The sequence below is a fragment of the Neovison vison genome, chromosome 8 (assembly GCF_020171115.1).
Source record: "Neovison vison isolate M4711 chromosome 8, ASM_NN_V1, whole genome shotgun sequence".
NCBI lineage: Eukaryota > Metazoa > Chordata > Mammalia > Carnivora > Mustelidae > Neogale > Neogale vison.
In genome coordinates, this window is record NC_058098.1 from 43,256,311 (window position 1) to 43,283,568 (window position 27,258).

The following is a 27,258-nucleotide window of genomic DNA, read 5'->3' on the forward strand; positions in this document are numbered from 1 at the left end:
CAGGGAAGTCTGGGACAGGTCACATTGTACCAGCTGAGCTGATACAATGCAAACTGCCCCTGACCCACTCCGTGGGTCTCTCGGGACCCTGGTTACCTTGCAGCAGCCCAACAAAGACGGCCAAGTGTGACAGGGGCCGGCCAGTGCCACCCAACCCCGCATGGGGGCTTGGCTTTCAGCAGCCCTGCTCCTGTCCTCCCGCAGACAGTCGCCCACTCGGGAAAGGTGTGCAGGTAGCGATGACAGCAGTCTATTCAAAGAAATCGGGTATTTATTGTGCCGAATTAATCATTCAGAATTAATAAATATTCCATCAACACGCTTTAACAGAAACTATTTAAGGACACCACGTTTTCAGCGTTATCACCCGAGGACTGAAATAACAATCTGAAAAAAGACATAAGTCAAAATTACACATTCCTGCAGATGGCTGATTCGGGGCTTGTTTGCCAACCAAAGAACAAACGGTAACAATAGGAATATTGATGAGCTCAACATCAGAAACAACATTTTTTAAAATAAACTTAATCTTTATGTACTAAGTTGGAACCACCTACGAGATATATTAAGGAAGAGAACAAGATGCAACACATTGGAAGAGTGTGTGGTTCGCTAGTACTTGTCTTAAAGAGGGCAAGGACTGTATCTGTTATCTATATTTGTATTTTATGTATACCCTCTCTGTACAGATGCATATATTATATACATGTGCTTATATAATCCTGTGCTATATCTGGAAAGACACAGATGACACTGGTATCAGTGGTGCCTCTGACGAGGGGATGTGGGTGGCTGTGGGACAGGGATGGCAGAGTTTTTACTACATAACACTTCATACTTTTTAGCTTCGAACCATGTGCAATTATTATCTACTGAAAAATAAATTTTTAAAAAATTTTAAGGATTTATTTATTTGAGAGAGAGAGTGCGCGTGTGCTTGCACAAGTGCGGGGAGAGGGCAGAGGAAGAGAGAGAATCTTTTGAGCAGACTCTGTGCTGAGCGTGGAGCCCAACGTGGGGCTCGATCTCAGAACCCTGAGATCACAAGCTAAGCCAAAACCAAGAGTCAGCCACTCAACTGACTGTGCCACCTAGATACCTCCTGAAAAATAAATTAAAAGAAAATTCTAAAATAAGCAGCAACAAACCCTTAAAAAAAAAAAAAGACATACATTAAGTTCGTCACCATCGACAGCATATTGGGAAATGCCTGCATGGTGGCTTACAGTGTTGTATTAAAAAAATAAAAAAGTCTTATGAGTTCCTTTCCATCTTAATTCTCAAAATGCCAATCCACATCTCAGAAAGAAACAAAGAACAGCCAGAACTGGATGGTTTCTTGCAATTAGGTCCTCTGCAGGCCCTTGGGTCTATGAGTCGTCCAGGCTGAGCTTAGCAGCAAAGAGCGAGGTGATGACATCATCCCCAGCCTGCAGAGCCAGGTCATATGGCGTCTGGCCATTCACGTTCTTCTTTTGGATGCTTGCATTGCACCTGCCAAGGGAATGGGCATGAATAGAAGGACTCAGGCACTTGAACCTGGAGGCCTGGCTCATCCCTGACACAGAGGCCAGTCTGGGAGCCTCCTGGCCCCACCTTGCTAAACCCGTCCCCAAAAGGCCCCAAGGCAACTCTACCCTGAGATCTTTGGAAGGGCTCTGTGATTTCAACACATGCAATTGCCAATCCTGCCCATTGGCTCCCATTGCATCGAAGTCCCACAACCAAGTATGTTTGATGGGGGGACAACATTTTCATTGTGCTTTTCAGAGCCTTCAGTGCTGGGGATCCATGGTGGGATGGTAGCCCCTATTCACAGGGTTAACTGTTCTGGAACTAGGGCCTTCTGAAATCATCACAGGTCAGCAGGGGGCCCTCAGAAGTCTCCCCCAGAGGCCGAGAGCATACCGCAGTAAAGCAGCGACGCACTCCCTTCCTGCCAGGCCAAGCAGAGTAGCTTCATGAAGAGCTGTGTTTTGGAGCCTGTTTTGGGGGAAGAAAATCATCCTGCTAAAGTAGTTGTAATGCAGGATACCGTGGGCATGCTGGCAGAGTCACGCTAATGACACCAACCCTTCCTTACCTTTCGTCTTTCCTTTCTCCCTGGTAGCACAACTGCTTGTTACTTCAGCCCTCACATTCCCTGGGTCTTGCTTAGGCATCTACCACTGGAACTTACACGTATTCACGGGCTTGCCACATCTCCTGAGCGGACACGTGATCCTCCTTCATAACGCCCCCAAAACTGAGGGCCGAGCGCATGTTCTATTTCCCAGCTGGGTGGGGGGTGGGTGGGGGCGGGGCACCATGGCTGGCTTTTCTGTGTAACCACAGTTCAGTCTGGGGAAGTAATGAATTGTGACTGCCGACTCTAACTTTGTACACTGGTCATCAAATGACATGACTCGAACAAGGCAAGGACACTAGAGGGGACACCTTCTTCTGTTCAGAGCAGAGGTGATACTTGTCAATCTGTTGCTCCAAGCAGCTTGGTGTTATATCACCAGACCTTCTAGAACATGTTTTGTACAGCAGGTACAACCATGGTATTCTGTGACTGTATTTTAAAGAAACTTTACTATGAATGCACAAACTACTCAAATGGTTTACTCAAATCTAAGTATCATGGTGGATGAAGGTACCTTCTCTCTTTGTAAATCAGGAATTACCTAATAGAACAACTCTCCACAGTTGAACCTCTAAGAAGCAGATTAATGGTTACATCTGCCCCTCCCAGCTACTAGGGCAGAACTAAAAGCCAGAACGTCTGAAATTGCCAGTGAAGGGGTGTTAATTGTTTCCAAAGGCAAATGGTGCTTCTCTTTGCCCCTTTCCTCACGAGACCTTGAATCTGTGTTCCTGAAATCTGCTATTAAGAGGAATCAGCTTTTTTCTTTTTTACAGATTTTATTTATTTATCTAACAGAGACACAGCGAGAGAGGGAACACAAGCAGGGGGAGTGGGAGAGGGAGAAGCAGGCTTCCCGCCAAGCTGGGAGCCCGATTCGAGGCTCAATCCCAGGACCCTGGGATCAGGACCTGAGCTGAAGGCAGACACTTAAAAACTGAGCCACCCAGGCGCCCTGAGGAATCAGCTTTGATGGAGGATGTGCACCTCTCCTTAGCCATCTCCTTGGGTTGGATATGAGTGTATTCTGGTAGGAAAGAGAAAAACACTGGAAACAGAAACACTGGGAGGGCTTTCTGCTACCTGCCAAGCCACTGAACAGAAGTTACCTGGTGTAGAGACCGCCTAGGCTGCTTCTCTCTACTAGTCAAACAAGCTGGGAGTTGGGGGAGGAAGAGTTGTTTAATCTTTGTTTGCTAAGGAGCAATTCACTGAACCTCTTTTATAGGAAAGCCAGATCTCTGGATAAATTGCACCTGAAGAGCAGTAGGATGGATGGAGGCTTGAGGTCATGTTACTGGATCTACAGAGGTCTAGCCAAGGGATAAAGGCCAGGCAGACCCAGGTCCAAACACTTCAAACTAATAAATATAAAGCAGACTTAGCAGAGCCGGCTCTCAGTGGAAAAACCTGCTATCTTCTAGTGGCAAAAACTAAAGTAGAAGAAGAATCTCTGTGCGCTACTTTGAGGGAGAGCTCTGGTCTGGTTTTCCTCCCTCCCCCTCCACGTGAGCTAGATTCCGCTAACCATGCTAACACAGTGGGAGTGACAACGGGCTACTACCCGCCGTTTAGACACATGGTACAACCGTAGAATTAGATCACGTGTAGGTAAATGTCAATTTATAGAATGGTAAGGAAGTAAGAAAGGGCACTGAGGAACACCAAGGAAAAACGGGAACTCTGTTCCATGTCCAGAGCAGTTTCTTCCTCTCAGCTGGACTTCTCATAAGGCTGGGACTCATCATATGTAAGCATCAGTTCAAAATCTGTTCAAGAGATTTTGTATCAACCATGGGCATTATACATAAGCGCCCTAAGAAAAGCTTGTCTGAATTGTACAAATACAAAGTACACCTCAGTGCCAAACAAGGTGGCATTATTTTTATGAATAATGATAACCCAAGTGTGCGATAAATGAAGAAGCTGACAGAGTAAGAAGAATGCGAACCCTAGGAAAAGGTGAGCAAGTAAATTCCAGCCACCAAATACATCCACCAAATGTGTCAAATGTTCTGCTCTAAAATAAACTAAAAAGGGGGTTGTGTCTATCTCCCATAGCTGTTTTATTGGGCCAAAATGTAAAAGCATGCACAGAAAAATTAACGGGCATATATTTTGAATAAAAACCCTGGAGGAAATGTTGAGACAGAGGAAAACAGAAGCAAAGCTCTCTAACTTCATCTCCGTGTGCTGGCTTCGCATACTCAGCATTCTGAGTCCTTGGTGGGCCTTGATCTGTCTCAGTCATCGGCCAGGGGGTCATAGTGTCAGATGGCCGCAGGAACCCCTAGAAAACTGGCAGCTTGGTTGGCAGGCAATGAGCAGTTAACATGTGGAACCCGTCCTCAAGGAACTGTCACCCCATGTTTCCAAAGTAATTAGAGAGAACAACAGAATCCCAAGGCTGGGAGAGGCCAAGAAGTAGGGCAGGCTCAAGACTAGGGAAGTGACAAAAGGTCCAACAGGACTTGGTGTCTGTCCGTCCCGCTTCCCAGCTGGGGAAACCAAATCACATAGTGAACTCGGATGAAGTTTCCTTTGCGTAGTAACTTCATGGCTACGTTTCTATGGGACTACCCTAGGCCCGCTCTCCTCCGAGCGATCTCAACAGTTCAGATCATGATGAAAATAATGTTGCTTAACATCCCAAGGGTGAAGGATTTGCCGGCCCCCTCAGTGTAAACTTGCGAGCTAGCAAAATGTATCATCATTTATAGAAGCTACAAAAAATTTGGCAATCCAACAGTCCAATTAAAAGCTTTTATTTTGCCCAGATTTGGAAGAGAGAGGCAGTTAAGCCACTGCTTAAGGCCCAGATGGGTAAAGATGGATCCCAAGGGGTTCCAGCAGAGTAGGACACGCATGTGGATGGACGCTGCTGGGGCAGGGCCCTGGGGCAGCTGCTGACCGTCACCCGCGCCAGGACTCTCCTGTGACTGCGTCTTACTTACGGGCCCCAGCGCTGCTCCGTGTCTGCTCCTCTCTGCACAAGGACTGGAATCACCTCATGGTGCTTGTTCACAACGGCCTTGGTTATCACAGGTTGCTCTTCGCCATCCCTGCAGTTGGGATCTGCTCCCTGAGGCATAAGGAAAAGGACAGACTGGCCACAAAACCCCGCTCTCGGCAGCATCCAGCTGCCATCCTGCGAAGTATAACACACATGCTTGGAGGAACCAAACTGCTTTAAATCAGAAGAGAAGAGAATCAGGGCACCCACAATCTAACTGCCTTAACTTGGGTGATAAAACTTCTGTTCCCCCCCAATCAGGAGGGGGAGGTTCCCCCGAACCTCGCTTCTTTAGGAAACATGAAGGTCACATGGGGACACAGACCAGGGATTCGGTCTACCTTTATGCACAGCATTTGGGCTCATGTGATGTTCTTCTTTGCTATAAAAAACTAGTAATCAGTAATAATTAATGTAAAAGTTCTTGACTGGCTGTTTAGTCCACTTCCAGGTGATTTTAAATGAAGTGGCCCGTGGTTCTCACAATACCAAACAAGACTTGCATCCCAAAGAGACAGAGGTGAAACGTGAGGCTGAAATCCTCAGAGAGACTTGGTCTTAGAGTTGGACTGACCTCCTCGAGTAGCTGTTCAACCACAGAGACTCTCCCTTCCCCTGTCGGTCCAACTTCCTTCAGCAGGAGACGGTTTTCAGGCTGCAGGGTTGCACAAGGTCATTTTCACCGTCACAAAACAGTACGGTCCCCCTTGCTCCAGCTCAACCTGCGGGCAAACACTTCTTCTCCAAGGTTAAGTTCTGAGCTCCAGGATCAGGTGAGTGTGAGCGTGTGCGTGCATGTGCTCATGTGTGTGTGTTACTATGTGTGTGTCGTCTCCGACACCAGCAGCACAAATAACCTAGCTAATGAAAATCTGGCTGGGTGGCTCAGTCGTTGAGCGTCTGCCTTTGGCTCAAGTCATGATCCCAGGGTCCACGGATCGAGCCACATATCAGGCTCCCTGCTCAGGGGGAAGCCTGCTTCTCCCTTTGCCCTCCTCCTGCTTGTATTCCCTCTCTCGCCGCCTCTCTCTGTTAAATATAAGTACTTAAAATCTTAAAAAAAATGTTTAATAAGAAAAGGAAGAAAGAAAATCTTGCTGTCCTCTGAAACAGTCTCGAGGAAGGATGTCAATTGGCATTGTTTTATCTTTACTAAGGACAGGGATGCAATGAGAGACCTCTCCACCACTAGTTTAATTACAAAGGAAATAAATATTCCTAGGAAAATCAACCAGATGAATCCTAATATTTCCTCTGCATGTTTTTATAAAGTGTTCTGAATCAGCCTAAGTATGACTATTCAGAAAATGTGCTCAGCTGAGGCATGAGTGAACTCATAAAGTCGACTCTTATTTGGTGTGGGGGGGGGAAGGTCTCACCTAACATCAGAAATCCAAAGAATTTATTATATGCTTTATTTTAAAAATGTGATGGAATTCCCCTTTATTTTTCTTTCTATATAAAGGATTGCAGGTGCTGGTTGTTACAAGGCTGAAGAGGCCATCTAGAAGGCTGGAGACATTACTTTCAGTAGGTTTCCACAACTGGATCTGAGGGTGACTTGGGGTGGTCCCGGGACTCTCATTTTCCTGTCTACAAAGTAGAAATCATATATCTACCTTCTCCTGGCTCTCTGAGGAGCAATTAGGATGAGGACATTGGTCAAGGACTCTAAGCCTTCCAGAAGAAGATCCCAGATTCAGGCTGTGTCCCTTCTGCCCCCTACTCTAGGCTAGTTACACAATGGTACAAGGTATTCTAATAAGTGAACACCTAGGGAGTCTTGGGGGGCACTTGTTCTTACTGAATTCCATTCCTTATGGAAACTTCTACTAGAATGTACTAGAATGTTACCCTCAAGAGGTCTGAAACTTTTATAGCTTTTGTTCATGATTTATTTTCATCACTGAGAGCTGTGCCTGGTATACGTGTGCTCTCAATAACCACCGAATGAGTGAACCACTGGACACTGTTATTATTTGTCTGATACTTATCCCTTAAATACAAATGAGAAAATAAAGACATATAGCAATGGGGGATTTGGGTCACATACAGAGTAAGTGGGGGTATTCTCCAAAACTGTTAAAGTTTATACATCTTTATACTTCTCTTTTGCTCACTGACAGTATTTTAAACTGGGAGAAGGCCAAGAGTGCAAGGAATCATATATGATAGAGGTTAATATAATTCTAAGGTCTTCGTCCCCAATTTATTGGTGTTTATGACATGCAAAGCATGTGGTGGGGAAAAGAAGATGAGGTGAGAAGTCACCTACCTCTGGAGAAATCATGATACAATCTAGATGCCGGTGTATACACCCCTGAGGGTGCCCTGAAGGCCTGGCTTCATGGAAATGGAGGGAAGAACCACATGTGACCATCCCCATTTCCGGGAGACCTAGGCTTTGAGTTTGTTGCTAACACATCTGTCTTCCCTTACTGCAGCCAAAGAGGACCGACTGAAAGGCAAAGTGGGGGACTGAACAAGGGCATCCACGGTCTCTTTCTCCAAAGCTCCACTTAAAAGTGTTCATGGTCTGTATTTTGGAAAAACAAAACTCTAACAGCCATGGGAAGCTCTGGAAGGGTGCCATCAGTGGATCAGGAATTGTCAGGAATTCCAAAGATTGGAAGTAGCTGGAATTTGGCTGAGATGGAAAACAAAGCAAAGAAAAACAAGCTGAAGATACCAGAGATAGAGTCTGTTCCCTCCAGGCAGCCCTGCAGAAGCTGAGTTAATCAACAACAAGGGCTGATGTTGGGTGCAGGTTGGATTCTATGGAAGGGCTTTGCTTTGAGTGGCTGAGATGAGTGGTGCCTTCCTCTCTCTCCCCTGTGCTCTCTGCTTAAAGACTGGTAACTTTTTCCCAGAGAGTTCATGATTTGCCTAACAAAGTCTTCTACTGGGAATACTGGGTCCAAGAAGAGCCCAGATCTCTGTGACAGACATAGGGAAGTAGAGTTAAGGAAGGAAAGGTAGTTCCATCCAGGAATGAAATATGCTAGAGCCCTTCACAGCACCATCCTTACTTCCAGAGGAAAGGGAGCTTAGGGGATCCAAATGCTTTTTCCTGCCTTCTGCCCAAACACGCTTCAGGGAGGCCTGCCCCACAGCATGCCCATCTACCCTCACAGAGACCTGAGGCCGAAACATTCATGCCACACCCCATGGCAAGCACTGGTGCTACTCAAACTGGCCCTTCACTTGTCAAGGTGACCTAGCAACCAAGGATCATCACATATTTGAGACCAACCAAAAATAAGATGGAGAAAGATGGACAGAGAACTGACCACAGAGGAAACAGATGTGATTCCAGAAACTAATAAGAACATTAAAATAGGGCGCCTGGGTGGCTCAGTGGGTTAAGCTGCTACCTTCGGCTCAGGTCATGATCTCGGGGTCCTGGGATCGAGTCCCGCATCGGGCTCTCTGCTCAGCAGGGAGCCTGCTTCCTCCTCTCTCTCTCTGCCTGCCTCTCTGCCTACTTGTGATCTCTCTCTGCCAGATAAATAAATAAAATCTTTTAAAAAAATAAATAAATAAAAAATAAAACTTAAAAAAATAAAATAAAAATAAAATAAAATAGGGTGCCTGGGTGGCTCAGTGGGTTAAGCCACTGCCTTTGGCTCAGGTCATGAGGGAGCCTGCTTCCCTCTCTCTCTCTCTGCCGGCCTCTCCATCTACTTGTGATTTCTCTCTGTCAAATAAATAAATAAAATCTTTTTTAAAAAAAAAGAACTTTAAAATAATTCTAATTAATAATTTTGACATACTTTAAAGGATTCCACAAAATAAAAATACACTTCTAAAAAGGAACAGAAAATTAAAGGTATTCTTCAATGTAAAAAAATCTCAAAGTAGGGCCATCTGGCTGACTCAGTCAGTAGAGCATGCCACTCCTGATCACAGGCCCATGAGTGTGGAGCCTACTTTAAAAAATAAATAGAATGGAATGGAATCGAGTAAAATAAATAAGATAAAATAAAATGAAATGAAATAAAATATCTCAAAGTGAAACATTCAATAGACAGGCCTAAGAAGACAGCTGTAAGGACAAAGTAGTACACATACTGTGAGCAGCTTCTTTTCTTGAAATTTTTTGGTCTTGAAATTCTTTGTCCTCTTGATTTTTTCAGTGGTATCTGAGGTACTCTGGCTGTAGTCACTCACTGAAATGACAGAGTCAAGGACTAAAACGATACCCCCCACCATTCCCCACATATAAAGATCTATGCTGCTATCACGCCCCTCAAGAGGTCAGAAGTATAAAACGGCTTGTATAGAAATGTCTATTTTATTGAACCTCACAAGAAGGACTCCTGGAGCCACTCATCTCAGGCCAGGACCAGAGGATGAATGGGAAGGAGGGGAGAAAAGGAGACTACAGATTTTTAACTTATCTCACACACAACTTATCTCCCCAAGCCCTGTGAAAGATTTCAAAAATCTCACTCCTAACTTCAGAGAAGCCAAAAGAATAAAATGGCTGGAACACTAAAGGAAGATGTATGGTTGAACTGGCAAATTTTAAGCAATTCCCTGCCCTCCTTCCCAGGTCAGTTTGTTCCTGGTTGACTGTTTAAAATTACTGGAAGGGTACAACTCACCCAAGCTGGACCTGCTGCCAAATGGCCCATCACCACCCTCGGTGACACTGCTCAGAAAGTGGTTGCTGAAATCCACTGCCTTGCTGAGGTAAAGATTCTGGGCGACAGAAAAAATATAGACACCGTGATTGATGATGCTCTCTCTCTGCCTACCTGTTCTGCTCTTCATTAATGACCGCTTTAGCTACACATATAGCCAACCTGGAACTGGACATTCCCTCACTGTGATGTTTTGTCTGTTCTGTCTCTTAAATGGCTTCTCAGCCTGGCCCAACCTTTCTGTCATTATGGCCACAGCCCCTTCTTCACACACCAAGATCCCTGCAAGAGATTCCCAACTGGTTCCTGATAGCACAGATTCTACATGGCTGCCCCAGTCAGACTTCTACAATTTATAAGTGATGGTGCTCCCCTGCTTCAAACCCCTCTGTGTCTTAGAATTTGGGTGGCAAGATGGGAAAGCTCAGGCTACAGAGTTCGAATCTTGGCTCTATCATTTATTAGCTTAGGGACCTTGGACAAAGCTGGTTAAATTTCTCGTACTTCAGTTTCTTCACCTGTAAAGTGAAAATATCATGGCCTACCTCAAAGGGATGCTGTGAAATTCAAACAGGTAAAATGAAGGTCTATAAAATTAGGAGAGATGATCACAGTCCAGACCTGGAATTCTGTATCCACCTGGATGGATTCCACAGCCTGGCATCCTGCCCCACCCTCATGTGGCTGCCTCTCCCACCTCAGGGTACCACCTGCTACTGCCTGAACAGAACACGCAGGCTAAGAAAAAACATATTAAACCTGGGGATAATGACTGCACTTCTACCTGATAGACTGTGTGTCCAATATAACCTGATTTACAGTTGAAGATGCTCTTGGTGCCCACCTTGTTCCCCAAACTGTTTAGCGTATCCCTCTCAGCTGCTAACACCTCAGAGCTGGCCAGCTGCCTATACAGGTGGGTACTGCCTTGCTCTAGAGGTTACATCTCTCCTTTTCTTGCATCAACTGGGACAACTTCATGGTGCAAGTCACATTTAGAGCTCCTCATGGATCAAGTTGAAGCTGGACTTTATTCAGACCACTCAGCCCCTTTCCTTGCCTTGTCTCATGTCCCTCACTCCCCTTCTCCTCAAGTACCTCCCTGACCCAAGCTCTTCTGTAGCCACACAACTGAAAACACTGCATTTAGTGCTTGACTTCAAAACACTTTCGTGTGCCCATCGACTGCATTCTCCCAGCCTCTGAATTAGGCAGAGCCCATGTGTCTGTCCTCATTTTAAAGACACTGCTAGTCCCCTGTTGTGGACATGGCCAGGACCTGATAAATATTGATCACTATGCTTTTCCTTACCTTCTTTACCAGTCTTCTCAATCCATTCCTTATTCTTTTGTATATTCTGACTTCTTGTCCAATGAAACTACAGCTACTGGTATGAATCAGTCAGTGTTTGTCACACACTATGGGCGCTGTAGCAAAGTTCCAATCACCATGTAAGAGTGTAGATCAAGGGAGGCAGAGCCACAAAGTTTGGTTTATTTGTTATAGGCAAATAGGTGAAAGTACATACCAGCAAACATATCTGTCCACCTTCCACCTATACTTAGACTTCAGTGAGTATAAATAATCCTGAGAACCACAGGACCGATAGAGTGGGTAATAATTTCTGTTCTTACTACATCTTTATGTGCCTAAAACTTGGCTTCTCTGAGATTTGGTGCAGTTATTTATCTATTTCTATGAAATTACTGGCCTTTAGTCAAGTTTTATAACATTTGGAATTTATGCCTTCTATGCATTACACAGAAGTGTTTCGATAGTGTAAGCTACAATTTTCTGGTTTGGTCAATTTTTGAATGAACAGCTTCTAAAGGTTTTATTCACCTTGTTGGATACTTGAATATAATTCAGCCGGATGCTAACTTGATAGCCATCTTCATGGACAGTAGCGGAGATGAGCTTTTAAAAAAACATTAGAGAGAATTCACAACCACGCACATAGCATTTGATGTCCTGAGCAACAGCCAAGAAATCCTGAAATGTTAAACTGTAAATTTAATCAAATATTTAATAAACTCAAAAGAAGACAAGAAAAGAAAAACAAAGGAACAAAAGCTAAGTAAAACAGGGCATAAGTAGCTAAGTAACAGACACAAATCCAGCCACAGCTATGATTCCATTAATTGTAAATGAACAAAATTAATGTTCCCATCAAAGAGCAGAGACTCCCAGACTGGATAAGAAAGCAAGACCCAAATTTATATTCTTTAAAGAGACATACTTTACATCTAATCAATCCACCTGGCTGGATATCATCAGCTGGGTGTCCTGAGGGGCCAGGCCTTGGCAATCAAGGGCCAAGTATCATAGTTGAGCAACCTTCTCTGTTAAGCAGCTGGAAGAATTTCAACCACACAGGGGTCAGCAAATGCTTTAAGGATCAGACAGGAAATATTTTAGGTTTTGTGGGCTATGTGGCCATTGTCACTGCAGCACAAAAGCAGTTATGGACAATAAATAAATGAACGAGCTGTGGTCCAATAAAACCTGATTTACAGTGCACCTGGGTGGCTCAGTTGGTTAAGCGGCTGCCTTCGGCTTGGGTCATGATCCCACAGTCCTGGGACTGAGCCCCACATTGGTCTCCTTGCTCAGTGGGGAGCCTGCTTCTCCCCCTGCTTGTGCTCTCTCTCTCTATGCCAAATAAATAAAATCTTAAAAATTTTTGATTTACAAAACTGGGTGGCAGGCCTGATTTGCCCCACACACCATAGTTTACAGACCCCTGGATTAGGCCAAAGAATGAATAAACCACCAAAATAGATTATCAAAGGAAACCAAGCAATACTTGACAATAAATAGCTTCAATGTTGGCCTATATGGTGGCAGAGGATCAAACAGGCTGATTTTCCAAGGTTCCTTTCTAGTGTCATACAGACAGAAGAGATCTTCTCACAGAGCTCTGTGGTATAATGCTAGACAGACCTCCTTCAAATCTTGAATCCCCCAAGACCCATCAGTGCAGTCCTGGGCAGGTCACCAAACTTCTCTGAGCCAATTTTCCTGAGTGTCAAATAAGGCTTGTTCAGATTATATACTGCAGTGTAAAAAAAACCACCTCAAACTTAGTGGCACTAAACAACAACCATTTTATGAAGTTCATGGCTTCCAACAGGGCACAGCAGGGACTGTCTTTGCTCTATTTGTCTGACATCTCAGCTGGGAAAACTCAAATGGCTAGAAGTGGCTGCATGTTTGGAGGCTGGAATGACCTTGGCTCTCATCACTCATCTGCCTGGCTCCTGAGCCAAGATGACTCAAGGACTGGGTTTAGCTATGGCTGCAGAGGGGTACACCTTCACGTCACCACTCCATGGGGCTTGGGTTTCTCATAGCAGGGTGGCTGGGCTCCAAGAAGGAGTGTTGGAAGGGAGTCTGCCCAGTAGGAGAGGAAGCAGTGTGGCCTCACAAGACCACACCTTAGAAGTCCCACAGCATCACTGCCACCACTCTGTAAGCCCAACTGCCACAAGCCCGCCTACATTTGAGGTAAAAAGACAGTGACTCCACTCTTTGAAGGGAAGACTACCGATGAATTTGTGGCCATTAAAAAAAAAAAAAAACGAAAACAAAACACTGCTGCCAAAGTAATATTCCTACCTTATAAGTTTGTTATGAGCACTAAGGACAGATGAACACAATGCACATAGTGAGTGTGTTGGGAAATTGCAATTCGTATGATTACTATTGCTGCTAATATAGACTGGATTTAAGTGCACAATTTGGTGAGACTAAACTCTTCTGGGTTTTTTAGCTCTGAACCCCAGAATCTCTATAGCTTGTGGCATCTAAAAGCATGGAATGTTCACAATTTACTATCTTAGGTGCCCAGAAACAGACTCAGAGACAGGGCTCGGGTGCAAGTGATTTGCTAAGGCAGTGTTTGCAAGGGAGGACTGTATAGAAGTGTGGAAAGCAGGACAGGAATGGGGAAAGAGCCAAGCAAAGAGCAGTCTCAGATGATGTCAGTGGAGGGGACCTGCAGCCTGATCCCACGGGACTCTCTGGAGTGGAGATTCCATCCAGAGTTCACCCACCTTTCCCATTCTGGGTTCTGCGATCAAGGCCCGGAATTCAGGGTTGTTCTGAGCATAAGACCTGAGGTGGGCAGAGATATGATCCAACTGTTTTCTCCAGTATCCTAAAGAAAAAGAGAAACCCATCCTTGTGGATAACTCTTCTGAAGCCAAGAAAGAAAAATGTTCCTGTGTAACAAGAATTCTCAGATTATTTTTCTTTGCCAAACTTTGTGATGGTTTTCACTTACTGAACCTCAACTAGGTACAGAATAAGTTCCAGTTTTGCTCCCAGGTTTATTTTTCACACATGACTGATCATAGAAGAGTAGAGAATCTCAAAAGAATATATTTTGATGGCCACATATGGGGTCTTTTTCTTTTATTCTTTTAAAATTAATCATATTGAGGGGCACCTGGGTGGCTCAGTCAGTTAAGCATCTGCCTTTGGCTTAGGTCATGATCTCAGGGTCCTGGGATCAAGTCCCTCATCAGGCTCTCTGCTCGGCAAGAAGTCTGCTTCTCCCTCTCTCTCTGTCCCCCTGCCCTGTGCTGTCACGCTCTCTCTCTAAAAGTCTTTAAGAATAAATAAATCAAATTAACCATATTGAGATATAACTTTCAAGTGTACAGTTCGAGTTTCAGTGAGTGTATATATCCCGAAGAGTATGAAGGACACTTTCATTGCTCCAGAAAGCTCCCTTGTGCCCCTCTGCAGTGTGCATAGGGTTGAAAACACATTTGAATCCACACATCACCACCACTTAACGTTTGGAAGATTTTTGCACGAGTCTGGATTTCTGGTTTCTCAAGTACAGGCAGGAGATGCATTTGTAGGAAATGTCCAGAATAGGCAAACCCATCAAAACAGAAAGTAGATTTGTACTTGCCAGGCACCTGGGAGAGGAGATGTAGGGCATGTTTACAAAATGAATACTGGGTCTACTTTTGGGGCGATGAAAACATTCTCGACAAACAGAGTGGTGATGCTTCTATATTGCTCCTAATGGACTAAATAGCACTGAACTCTACACTTTAAAATGGCTAAAATGGTGAATTTTGTTACGTGAATTTTAGAATGTTAAAAAGAGAAAGATAACGGTAGATAGCAATAATGACACAGGCTAACATTTCTACTACAATAATAGCCACCTATACATGCTATTTGATTTACAGACTATACAATGGAGCTACGAGTCAAAACATCAGATTACTGGGGCATCTGGATGGCACAGATGGCTCTGGATTTTGGCTCTGGTCATGATCTCAGGGTCCTGGAACTGAGGCCCATGTCAGGCTCCATGCTCAGCAGGCCCATGGATTCTCTCTTCCCCTCTCTGCCCCTACCCTTCTCTCTCTCTCTCTCTCTCTCAAATAAATAAATAAGATCTTTTTTAAAACATTGAAAAAAAGAATAGGGGTACCTGGGTGGCTTATTTGTTAAGTGTCTGCATTCGACTCAGGTCATGATCCCAGAGTACTAGGATCGAGCCCTGCATCAGGCTTCCTGCTCTGCAGGGAGCCTGTTTCTCCCTCTCCTACTCCCTCTGCTTTGTGTTCCCTCTCTCACTGTGTCTCTATCAAATAAATAAATAAAATATTTTTAAAAATTGGAAAAAATAAAAATATCAGAATCCTTAAAGTTTAAGAGCTATAATATGAGGGAAAATTACCTAAAGAAAAACAATGGAATTTACTCCTTAAGTATAGAAATAAATCTAAAGGAAGAAAAAAGGCAATTTTCTTTCCAAGAGGGAGTTCCTTACTGATGAGAAGGTGTACATTTTCCCTCACCTCTTCCTGGGCTGATGGCTGTGAGGAGAGGTTTATGGCCGCTCATCTTCTGCCTCTGCTTCTGAGAAGCCATTTCCTGTTCCTTTTTGGCTAGTAGCGTGCCAGATGGGTAGAACAGGCCAGCAGTCTGTGTGCCCACATCCTTCCGAGTCCCAGCATCAGGTCTGGGTAAAGGAACATTTAGGGACTGCCAGGCAGATCGGGGCTATGAGCAAGGCAGAAAACATAAAATATTAGAATATATTTGAATTAATTCTTCATATTACTAATAGGAAAGAATTATAATCAGAAGTAAAAATATCTCCAAGAAACTGTACTTCAAACTAAAAAGAGGTTTTCAGCCCTTGCCTCACCTTCCTTGCTTCTGTCTCTCCTGGCGACTCCCAGCCTGATCCATATAGCCAGCCTCATCCTGTTTGGCCATTTACTATCTCAGATTCAGCCAATCAACCAAACTGATATTCTCTGCTTTGCTGCCTGAGGCCTCAAAGAAATCTAATTTATCAATTCTACAATCCAATAGAATATAGGCTTAACTACTCATCCAACCACTAGTCATCAGTATTTTCTCTGAAATGCTTCTGCATCTGGGTGTGGGGTCTTGAGAGGACCATCATGTAAGGTTACATAGTTTGTGCACTGTACAACTTCACTGCATCTAAAGGGATACAACACACGTGGTGGGCATTATATGTCTGCATATTTATTAGGACAATTTTTCTGGTAGAAGGAAGAAAATGTCTTTCTAACAAAATCAGTATATTACAATCAATTTCCAAAAGATCGCAGTGAAGTGTCTTGAGGAAAGAACCCTTTTGTCTCATTAGCATATGGGACTATTCCATGTGGGCTATTCGCAGTCCCAGGATCTATAAGTCTCAGTCTGGGTTATGAAGGCCAGGAACTCCCTAAAAAGGGATGCAAAGTTGTTGAATGCTGAATGCATCATCAATCTTCAAATTCTTCTAATGAAGAACTAAAAAGAAAACTGAAAAGCTTTTATTTAGCTTAGAGAAATTTATAAAAGGATAACACCAAGCTGGTTAGAGTTTAAGTCCTTCTGAAGATAATCTTGTAAGATATTCCTTAAATTGTACACTACTGTTATAAATGCAAAAGTAATTTCATATATCTGCTGAAAGTTTTCTAAAATATAAAAGAGCAGGAGTAAAGTTCCTGGTATGCTACATGAAATTCGTGGCAAGTATGTCTGATTCAGAGTGCCTGGGCGGCTCAGTCAGTTAAGTGTCTGCAGTCCACTCAGGTCATAATCTCAGGGTCCTGGGACTGAGCCCAGTGTTAGGCAACCTGTTCATGGGGAGTCGCTTCTCCCTCTGCCCTTCCCCCTGCCAACCCACCACTTGTGCTTCTCTTTCTCTGTCTGTCTCAAACAAATAAATAAAATCTTAAAAATAAAATGCATTTTAAATCCACTTCTCCTTCATGCTATTGTATTGATTTACATTATTTATATTAGTAGTCTTGCAAATGCAATTAAACCTCAATCTTTTACAAATAAATCTTTGAATTCTGAAATCACTCGAGTGTTTAAAACCTAAATTGATAGAATTTATTTACACATCTAGTTGAAAATCCAATGTAAAGGTCTACATATTTTGGCTCTTCTTCCCCAGGTTGATCCACAAGGTAGAGGAAAAAATTCAGAGCCTTAAGCTTGTCCCCTAGTACCAGTGCTTCCTACAGTGGAGGTCTCTCACCTGAGGAAAAGGGCCAAGTCCTCCAGGGGCTAGGGCCAGGCTGTTGTCCAGGTTATGTCTTGCCAAGGACGTCACATAAATACCACAGGAACCACAGAATTGGGCAGATGGGTGATTGCTGGCCCCACATTTGGGGCAAACAGAGTAGAAAACAGAGATGCCTGGCTGGAGGACAGAAAATATTTCCACACTTTGATAAATATTAGAGTCCTAATTTTTCCGCATAAATTATTGTCATACCATACAATCCCAAGCCATCAAAATAACATATGTCTATACTTCTGACTCTGCAAGTCCACCTTCTAGAACTTATCCTACAGATGGGCAAGTACACAAAGAAGTTTATTTAAGATCATTCCCTGCAGGATTGTGGTTTTAGACAAAGTAACTAGAAACAACCTAAATGTCTGACAAGAGGGGATGGCCTAAATGCATCATGATACATGCAGATGGCGGTCTATTATGGAGCCACTGAAAAGAATGAGGTTACTAACGAGGCACATTGCTAGCTGAAAGGAACAGAATTAGTGTCTGTATGAAACTACTAGTTTACTTATTAATGCACTGAATGGCTCAAAGAACACTCACACACTAGGTAACTCTGGCTTCTGGGGATAGGTTCTGTGGGCCCGGGATGAGAAGGGAGATTAACTCTTTACACAAAATCTGCTCCATTGTTTATGTGCAATACTTATTCAAAAAAATGACTTTGAGTGTTTCATTAAAAAGGTAAGGGGCGGGCGCCTGGGTGGCTCAGTGGGTTAAAACCTCTGCCTTTGGCTCAGGTCATGATCCCAGGGTCCTGGGATCGAACCCCACATCAGACTCTCTGCTCAGCAGGGAGCCTGCTTCCCCCTTTCTCTCTGCCTGCCTCTCTGCCTACTTGTGATCTCTGTCTGTCAAATAAATAAATAAAATCTTAAAAAAAAAAAAGGGAAGGGGCACCTGGGTGGCTCAGTGGGTTAAGCGTCTGGCTCTTTGTTTCAGCTCAAGTCATGATCTTGGGGTCTTGGGATTGAACTCCATGTCAGATTCCACACTCAATGGGGAGTCTGCTTGAAGATTCTCCCTCTGCCCTCCCCCCACTTGAATGAGCGCTCTCTCTCTCTCTTACTAAAATAAGTTTAAAAATTTTTTTAAATAAAGGTAAGTAGATAATTCATAAAAGAAGGAATACCAAGAGTCAGTAAATAATCGAAAGAGTTTAACCTCAAAGAAATGCAAGGCAAAACAGCAACAACAGAGCTTTCTTAATTCTAGAGAATTAATTATCTCTGTCTCCAGATTCTTACCTAAATAGGTGCTAGTACTCAAATCCCAAGAAGTGATTTCTGCAAGGGAGATGGGGGGACCCTGGCTCTCTCTAGAGAGGTGAGGCCTTGGCACCAAGAAGCTCAGATTTAAAATACCCACCTTGGCTCCACACCAGTCACAGAAGCAAGCTTCCCTTCGATTCCTGCGACCACACTTGGAGCAGGAAATGGTCTCCCCTTTCTGAGTGGGCGGAGAAGGGGGTTTCTCTCCACCATGCATGTGCTGGGGAACACAATGGCATTTATCAATAGACAGATCAATACTATATTCTGCAATCTCCCTCTGAATCCAGCCCCAAATTAATGCAAGCCTTGGAATAAGGTATTTTTGCCCCAGAGAGTAAAACTGTGATGACCTTCACCAATTAATAAATTCGTACAAGGAAGACACATTCCGTAAGTTGATAAAACTGGTTCCTCACACATCTTGATATTCCTCAGTATCTTCAATACCGAAGGTAGCAAGCCTACCACTGATTTACCATAACGATATTTATAAGCAAGAATGTAGGCAGAATGTCACAATTGAGGTTTATCTTCTTTCCTTTAAGGCCCTGGTTTTTGTCTGGAAATGTGAATTTATTTTCCACCCCGACACATGAAAAGAATTATTGTGGCACCTACTGTGCAGGCATATAGTGCTGAGCACAGTCCCTCTAACCTCACATCAAACCACAGGACAGACCTGTGAGGCAGGTGCCATTGTCACCTGTTTTACAGAGATTGGAAACTGAGGCACGGAGAAGGCGAGACCTACAATTTGACCCCAGGCCATCTGATTATACCTATGACCTCATGCAACCTCTTCAATACAAGAGCCTCTCCACAGGTCTGTAGGCAGTGTTCAGATGGCTCAGGGCAACTAAGTATGGAAGGATGCTTAGCACAGGCTCAAGCTCCATATGTCAGCTTCCCTTCTTTCTCTTGCTTTCCAATAGACACTGATTTCTTTTTTTTTCTTTTTTTTTTTTTAGATTTTATTTATTTGAAAGAGAGAGTGAGAGAGAACATGAGAGGGGAGAAGGTCAGAGGGAGAAGCAAACTCCCCACGGAGCTGGGAGCCTGATGCAGGACTCAATCCCTGGACCCCAGGATCATGACCTGAGCCAAAGACAGTCGCTTAACCAACTGAGCCACCCAGGCGCCCATAGACCCTGATTTCTTTAGGAGAAAGGACTACACTTCACATTGTTCTCCCACTAACACAGTACCTCGTACCTTGGCACATTAGAGTCATGCAAATGGTTACGGAATGAATGAATGAATGATTCAATGATTCAATGAGAAATGCCACATATCCCACATACAATATTAAGAACATGCACACTAGGGAAAACATTTTCAAAGGACCATTTTTTCCTCTAGAACTAATATTTTAGTCAACTTTATTTGCTTAGCTACATCCTGTTTCACTTCACGGACAGTTTCATTATTCTAAAACAGACATCTGGGGCGCCTGGGTGGCTCAGTGGGTTAAGCTGCTGCCTTCGGCTCAGGTCATGATCTCAGGGTCCTGGGATCGAGTCCCGCATCGGGCTCTCTGCTCAGCAGGGAGCCTGCTTCTCTCTCTCTCTCTGCCTGCCTCTCCATCTACTTGTGATTTCTCTCTGTCAAATAAATAAATAAATAATCTTTAAAAAAAATAAAAAAATAAAACAGACATCTATCCAGAAAGACAGAACGAAGACCTCTGTAAATACTTATCCCTTACCCCATTTCTAACAGAATACTTTTTTTTTTAAGATTTTATTTATTTATTTATTTATTTGACAGAGAGAGAGAGAGATTACAAGTAGGCAGAGAGGCAGGTAGAGAGAGAAGGAGGAAACAGGCTCCCTGCCGAGCAGAGAGCCCGATGCGGGACTCGATCCTAGGACCCCAAGATCATGACCTGAGCTGAAGGCAGCGGCTTAACCCACTGAGCCACCCAGGCGCCCCCCTTACCCCATTTCTGTGAAAGAGTGAGACTCCTTGGGACAAATCAAGAGAGAAATGCTTTGCACCCTTTTGCTTCAGACTTAAATTTCAAATATATCCTCCTGCTACAATAGGGTTTTGATATAAAACTTGCTGACCTGGGTTTCTAAATAGAAAGGCTTCAGCTCTTTTATTTAAATGCATCTACTATTCAGGGCACCTGGGTGGCTCAGTTGGTTAAGCATCCAACTCTTGATTTTGGATGAAGTCATGATCCCCACTGCTGTGAGACTGAGCCCTGCATCCGGCTATGCACTCAGAGCATTCTTGAGATTCTTTCCCCCTTTTTTCTCCTTCCCCTTCCGCTCCTCCTCCTGGCCCCCGGCCCTCTACCCCCGTTTGTGCACACTTGCCCAAATTAAAAAAAAAAAAAAAAGGAATCTTAAAAAAAATAAATGCCTCTATTGTTCAAGTGAATTTTTAAAAATATAACATTGCTTTACAGAAAGAAAAGGTATTTTATTCCGTTCATATTAATGCCATTAAACAAAGAAAAGACATAAGCTATCAGATTGACTGCACACTGTTACTTCTTTGGCACTTCAATAGTATATACTCTTATTGTGACATCCAAACTCTGATATACCATTCAAAGAGAAATCAAATATGGAAAACAAATTCAATTTTGTAATTGTTCCTGAAACAGTTCTGCTGATATGTGAGACCCAGAAACCACTACATCCCTGACAGATAATAACATCAATTTCAGTTGCATGTACTGCTATTCCTTCACTATAAATACTCAGAATAGACTGGTAGAAAAATCCAGAAGCAGGTACCCATATGTTCTCAATTTCAAAAAACAGCATGGCATAGTCAGCATAGACATACGTGACCATGAATGAAATACAGGGAGGTCTACTTTCCACTGGCTGCCACCAGTCTTCCAGACAAAGTTATCAAAGGAAATTGTAGGAAATTGCTGATTTTAGGGGCACCTGGGTGGCTCAGTGGGTTAAAGCCTCTGCCTTCGGCTCAGGTCATGATCTCAGGGTCCTGGAATTGAGTCCCACATCGGCCTCTCCGCTTGTTAGGGAGCCTGCTTCCTCCTCTCTCTCTGCCTGCCTCTCTGACTACTTGTAATCTCTCTGTCAAACAAAATAAATAAAAAATTAAAAAAAAAAAAAAGAAATTGCTGATTTTATTGAATCCCCCTGGAGTTTAGACTTTGAAAACAGTTTTGTATTGGTGAATATATAAAGTCCTCTCCACATTTAGAAATGTTGCCTTCCGTGCCTCTCTCCAACATCCTACTTCTTCCCTCCTCTGCAGATTATATTTCTTCATTATTATTATTATTATTATTTTTAAAGATTTTATTTGACAAAGAGAGAGAGAGAAAGAGACAGATAGTGAGAGAGAACAGGAGTGGGGAGGAGAAGGAGAAGCAGGCTCCTCGTTGAGCAGGGAGCCTGATATGGGGCTCGATCCCAGACCCCTGGGATCATGACCTGAGCTGAAAGCAGATGCTTAACCGACTGAGCCACCCAGGCACCCCTCTTCATTATTACTGACACTGGACTTTGAGCACCCACCAAACAGAGGCCTGGCCCATACTGTCAACTTACCTCCTGAGATGAAGGCAGGGCCCCCTCACAGGTGACACAGTATTTCAGGTGAGCTGGATTTCCTGTGCCACAGGTGCGGCAGACTACTTTCTCCTTGAAAACAAGGAACCAGAAACACATTTTTCTCTGAGCAAACAACTGTGCAAAGAAATCATCAAGAAGTCTTTTCAATCAGTCAGAATTGGACTTTATTTTAGCACCAAGACCCTGAAACTGGATTGGTTTAGGAATGATTATAACACAGTGTTAGACAAATGAAAATCGTTTTAAAAGAAACAACCCAAAATGAACAAACAAACTGAAAACAGGTATTCATTTGGCCTTGGGAAGGCAAATAAAAAATTCTGCGCTGATTATGTATGAGTTTTTTACTTTCTTTTTTTTCCCCAGCGGAAAATATGATGGTAGGCTCTCCATCTCATGGCTTGAGCAATAAATAGAAAAGCCCAGGACTAGCAAAAAGTTACCTATGTGTTTACAAGTCATCTTGTAAACTGCCTATAAGACTTCATGTTAATGAATTTAGGTTTGCTCTGTATTTCCTTACTCAGAAATGCAAAAATGAGAAGACTGTCTTAGAAAATAAATGGTGAGTACAACTTTCCAAGTTAGGAAACTAAGGATAAGTAGCAATACAGAGAGGAAGGAAGGAAGGAAGGAAATAAAGAAGGAAGGAAGGAAGGAGTATTAAAATACTCCAACTAAAGATGAGCTATTAAAGGTTTGCTAACACCTGTTCAGTCGTTGGACCTTCCTGCACTATCAGGATACTAGCCCTTCATTTATCAACGACTGGTGACACTCAAATACTCCTTTTTCCTCCAGTGCCTACATTTCCAAGGTGTCCTGAAACTGACATGGTGTGTTCTGAAGCTGTAGAGGCAACGACAACAATCAAAAGAAAGTCCAACTCCCAGGACTGTAGTTCCAATGCCACTAGGTAGGCTATGAAGTCCCTGGTCTTTCCAAGGCTGATTAATTTCACTCTAGTTCTTGCAACTCAAAGAACTCCTACAGTGCAAATGGCCAACTGACTGATATTGAAAATGGCAGAGAATCACAGAATTGCTCCTAGTGGATCCTGACACTCGCTGGTTCAGCATTCTTCAAAGTTGCTTAGTCTCTGTAGCATAATCTGTGATTGCCAGAGCCTTTCTGTGAGATTTAGGGTGTGGTCTTCCTGGAGACTCAGAAAAGTTTTGGTGACTCTCAGATACTCATTGAGAGTGAATCAAATTCCCTGTCCCTGTGTTAAAGAAATACCGAGATCAAACAAAAATAATAAAAGCTGTTTGCTTCAGGAAATATTCTGGAAAGACTGAAAACCAATAAGGCTGTTTACATATTTAGTTCAACAGCTTACTTCAGGATCCTCACACTGGCAGGTCCCACAATCCAAAATTAATATATTCCCACATCATTAACAGTTCTGTGTGTGTGTGTGTGTGTGTGTGCGCGCACACATGTGCGTGCATACATGTGTAGTGAAAACACCTAAAATCTACTCTCAGCAAATTTCCACTATACAAAGATGGATATGTTAATTAGCTTGAATATAGTAATCATTTCACTATGTACGTGTATATTAAAACATCATCACCTTAAATATATAAAATTTTTATTTATTTATTTTGAGAGAGCGAGCGAGTGGGGGTGGGGGCAAGGAGAGAGAGGGAATCTTAAGGAGACTCCACACCCAGCACACAACCTGAAGCTGGGTTCAATCTCACAACCCTGAGATCATAACCTGATCCAAAATCAAGAGTCAGATGCTTAACCGACTGAGCTACCCAGTGGCTAAAATTTTTTACTTAAAGAAATTATTAAAATTTTATTTAAATATTTAAAATTTTTATTTAAATAAACTATTTTTAAAACTAACATATCATAACTTAGCCTGACCAAAACTAACTTGGCCCTCAAGCCTGCCTTACAAAACTCCCTTTTAAATTTTTTTAACGAATAAACTTCATTTTTTTGGATTGGTATTAGGTTTCTATCAAAACTGAGCAGAAATTACAGGGAGTTCCCATATACTTACTTCCTGTTCCCAAGCACATACAACCTCCCCCACTGCTGATATCCCACAACAGGATGGTACACTTGGTACAACCAGTGAACCCACAGAGACACATCATTATCACCCAAAGTCCATAACTGACCTTAGGGTTCATGCTTGTCAAACTTCCTTTTAAAAAAATTACCCAACTGTAGTACTAAAACCCTATAAACACCCTCCCTTGCTTTCTCTCTTCTGAGATAATCAACACAGTCAAAGTGGCAGTCTACCTTCCTGTTTTAGGTCCAGTAAATAGTCTTCTTGGTCAACAGGTTTCTCTAATGGTTCTGTTGGTGACTTTCTGACACCATGTCATGGCTCACTTCCTTGAAGAGCAGTGATGGCCCACAGATAGAAATGATTTTAGGTCATAATCACTGCACTCAAAGATGTCCATAGGGATGACTTGAGATTGAGGCCACCATCAGACTACCTTAAAGAAGATGCTAAACATCTGTGATGAGGACATTTTTTTAAAATAGTCATTACCCTTCAGTGCCTGGGTGGCTCAGTCTGTTGAGCATCTGCCTTTGGCTCAAGTTGTGATCCCAGGATCCTGGGATTGAGCCCCCTGTCTGGCTCTCTGCTCAGCAGGGAGTTTGCTTCTCCCTCTGCCCCCACCCTCTCATGCTCTCTCTCTCTCTCAGATAAATAAAATCTTTTTAAAAAAGTCAATACCCTCAAATGCTACCTCACCCAGAGCATTTGCAATGTCTAGTTGAATGGTTCTATGCAATTTAGTGGACCCAACTTAGTTATTGGGGTAACATTTTTCCTTACAAAGTAGTTGGGAGATGAGAACAATTTTCTAATCTCCCAAATGATGAGCTCTGACAAAATGAAGTGAGGAAAAATGTAGTAGGGCATTGCAAAGCTCACTTCCAAGTGAATTTTGTATGTTACCAAGCTAAAGTTCTGCTTGATGCAGAGCTGTGGTTACACTAGCTTTAGCCCCAAATCATTGTGTGAGAGGCAGGGGTCTCATAAGGAGGTAATTGCCCCCGTCACGTGAATCATCAAATCTTTTTCAGTAACGACTTAAAGAGGGTCCCAACCCTAAGTTAACTCAATGCATTTTGCCCAAATCTATGTTCAAGGAACACATCTCTATGTATCTCTCAGTAATTATAGATCCTATTGGCAGGTTCTTGGGCAGCATGCCTTCCCAAAAATTAGAGTAGATTATGTTTAGATACAAGTTTATCAATTGTTCACCAACTCCACCAGCTGAAGACATTTAATGACTTACATGTCACTTTCTATGTATTTTATTCATGTTCTTACAGAATCACATTTCATTACCTTCAAGCGGAGGCTGGCCTGTGGCTGCAGCTGTAGGGTAAGAGAGGCCTCACACACCACACAGATGGGAGTGTTCATGGGCACCATGTTTCCGCACTCTGCACATAAGCCCATCTGCACAAAGAAAGAGATTTGTCTTGGGATGCAAAAACTGAAGGTGTAAGTAGATCTTCAAATACAAAATTTAATTTGCTTTTGGGGGGCACCTGGGTGGCTCAGTCAGTTAAGCATCTGCTTTCAGCTCAGGTCATGATCCCAGAGTCCTGGCATTGAGTCTGGCATCAGGCTCCCCGTGAGCCAGGAGTCTGCTTCTCACCCTCCCCCTGTTTGTGCTCCGTCTCTCTCTCTCTCTCCCTCCCTCTCTCTCTCAAATAAATAAAATCTTTAAAAAAAAAAAAAGATTTAATTTGCTTTGTAAAAAAAAAAACTTTAAAAATAATTACCTATTCTTATTTTTGTGTATTGTAAGAATATGTTTATTTTGGAAAACAGACATATAAAAAAAAGAAAAAATATCTTAGTAAGGAGTAAGGAAACCCACAACTCCTCTCTCCGAAAAACAATTATAAAGTTGGATAAAACTGTCATTTCAGATTCAAAAAACCATTCCAGATTATGAAACTCACTAAAGGTACACAGCAAACTGAAAAGTGGTGAATTGCAGATAAGAACACGAGTCTATGTGGTTCCTGCTTGAGGCTGTTCCCATCCTCCTTCAGCTCTGTCAGTGTGAGAGCTTCACTGGGGCAGGACAGGCTGTGAAAACCAGCAGCTTCATAGCTGCTGCTGGGCAGGGCTCCCTTGATTTGGAGCACTGTTAAGATGACAATCTCAGTGGCCAGCAAACAGAGAGGGCCGGTGGCTCTATAATTATGCCTGAAATCATTGTCCTGTTTGAGGCAACTAACCAGGGATTTAACACAAAGTTCCAGGAGATAAGTCAAATATAGGGAGCTTGATAAGCTCCCCACATATCTTTAGTTGACTGGAAGATATGCACCTGTATAGCATAAACCACAGTGGGCGTAAGCCACTCACACACCTCTGGCTGATGGAGGCTGCACATGGAGATGCAAAGGAGTTCAGTATAAAGTAAAAGCTGAGGCTGACTTGAAAATAGCCTGAAGCTTGAACATTCGGTCCAGCCCCACAGATCCATTAGCAGAGAGTGGAAGCCTTACTGGACCAAGGTATTTGAGTACAACTTCTGGCCAGTCTTCATTTGAGCACTAAGCTATGCAGACCCAGGGAGTCCCCAGACTTAAAAATAAAAACAAGAACATAATAATATATTATACGTTAATAAAAAAATAAAAAAATATATATTAAAAAAAAAAACAAGAACAAAAAACCTGTTATCAGTGGCCACACATTTCAGGGGAGACAAACATAAGAAAAAAATTAATCCCAGTAATTAACAATAAAAACAGCAGAAAAAAAAAAAGAAAAAGAAAAACAACAGTATGAAAAAAAGTCAAGAGTCTAGAGTTGTTACAATATATCATCTAACATGTCCAGAATCGGGGCACCTGGGTGGCTCAGTGGGGTAAGCCTCTGCCTTCAGCTCAGGTCATGATCTCAAAAGTCCTGAGATTGAGCCCCACATTGGGCTCTCTGCTCCATAGGGAGCCTGCTTCCCCCTTCCCCTGTGCCTATCTCTCTGCCTACTTGTGATCTCTACCATCAAATAAATAAATAAAATCTT

The 27,258-nt window shown here is 43.0% G+C and overlaps 1 protein-coding gene across 10 annotated transcripts in view; it reads right to left on the reverse strand.

Moving 5' to 3' along the window:
* Positions 1-1,097: 1,097 nt before the first annotated feature.
* Positions 1,098-27,258, reverse strand: part of DZANK1 (double zinc ribbon and ankyrin repeat domains 1) — a 62,523-nt gene continuing 36,362 nt past the window's right edge. For 5 of the 10 annotated variants that reach the window (XM_044263512.1, XM_044263511.1, XM_044263513.1 and 2 more), the window contains 13 exons: positions 25,554-25,667; positions 22,193-22,330; positions 18,748-18,870; positions 17,335-17,499; positions 15,617-15,821; positions 13,844-13,947; positions 11,631-11,705; positions 9,749-9,845; positions 9,213-9,310; positions 5,716-5,796; positions 5,083-5,210; positions 1,909-1,983; positions 1,098-1,494 (listed from right to left, as the gene is read on the reverse strand). In XM_044263512.1, coding sequence (XP_044119447.1) covers positions 1,371-1,494; positions 1,909-1,983; positions 5,083-5,210; positions 5,716-5,796; positions 9,213-9,310; positions 9,749-9,845; positions 11,631-11,705; positions 13,844-13,947; positions 15,617-15,821; positions 17,335-17,499; positions 18,748-18,870; positions 22,193-22,330; positions 25,554-25,667 — 1,527 coding nt within the window. In that variant the 3' untranslated portion in view covers positions 1,098-1,370. Of the gene's footprint in view, positions 1,495-1,908; positions 1,984-3,096; positions 3,156-5,082; positions 5,211-5,715; positions 5,797-9,212; positions 9,311-9,748; positions 9,846-11,630; positions 11,706-13,843; positions 13,948-15,616; positions 15,822-17,334; positions 17,500-18,747; positions 18,871-22,192; positions 22,331-25,553; positions 25,668-27,258 lie in introns of those variants that run through there. The other 5 variants (XM_044263514.1, XM_044263518.1, XM_044263516.1 and 2 more) reach the window with 5 other exon arrangements.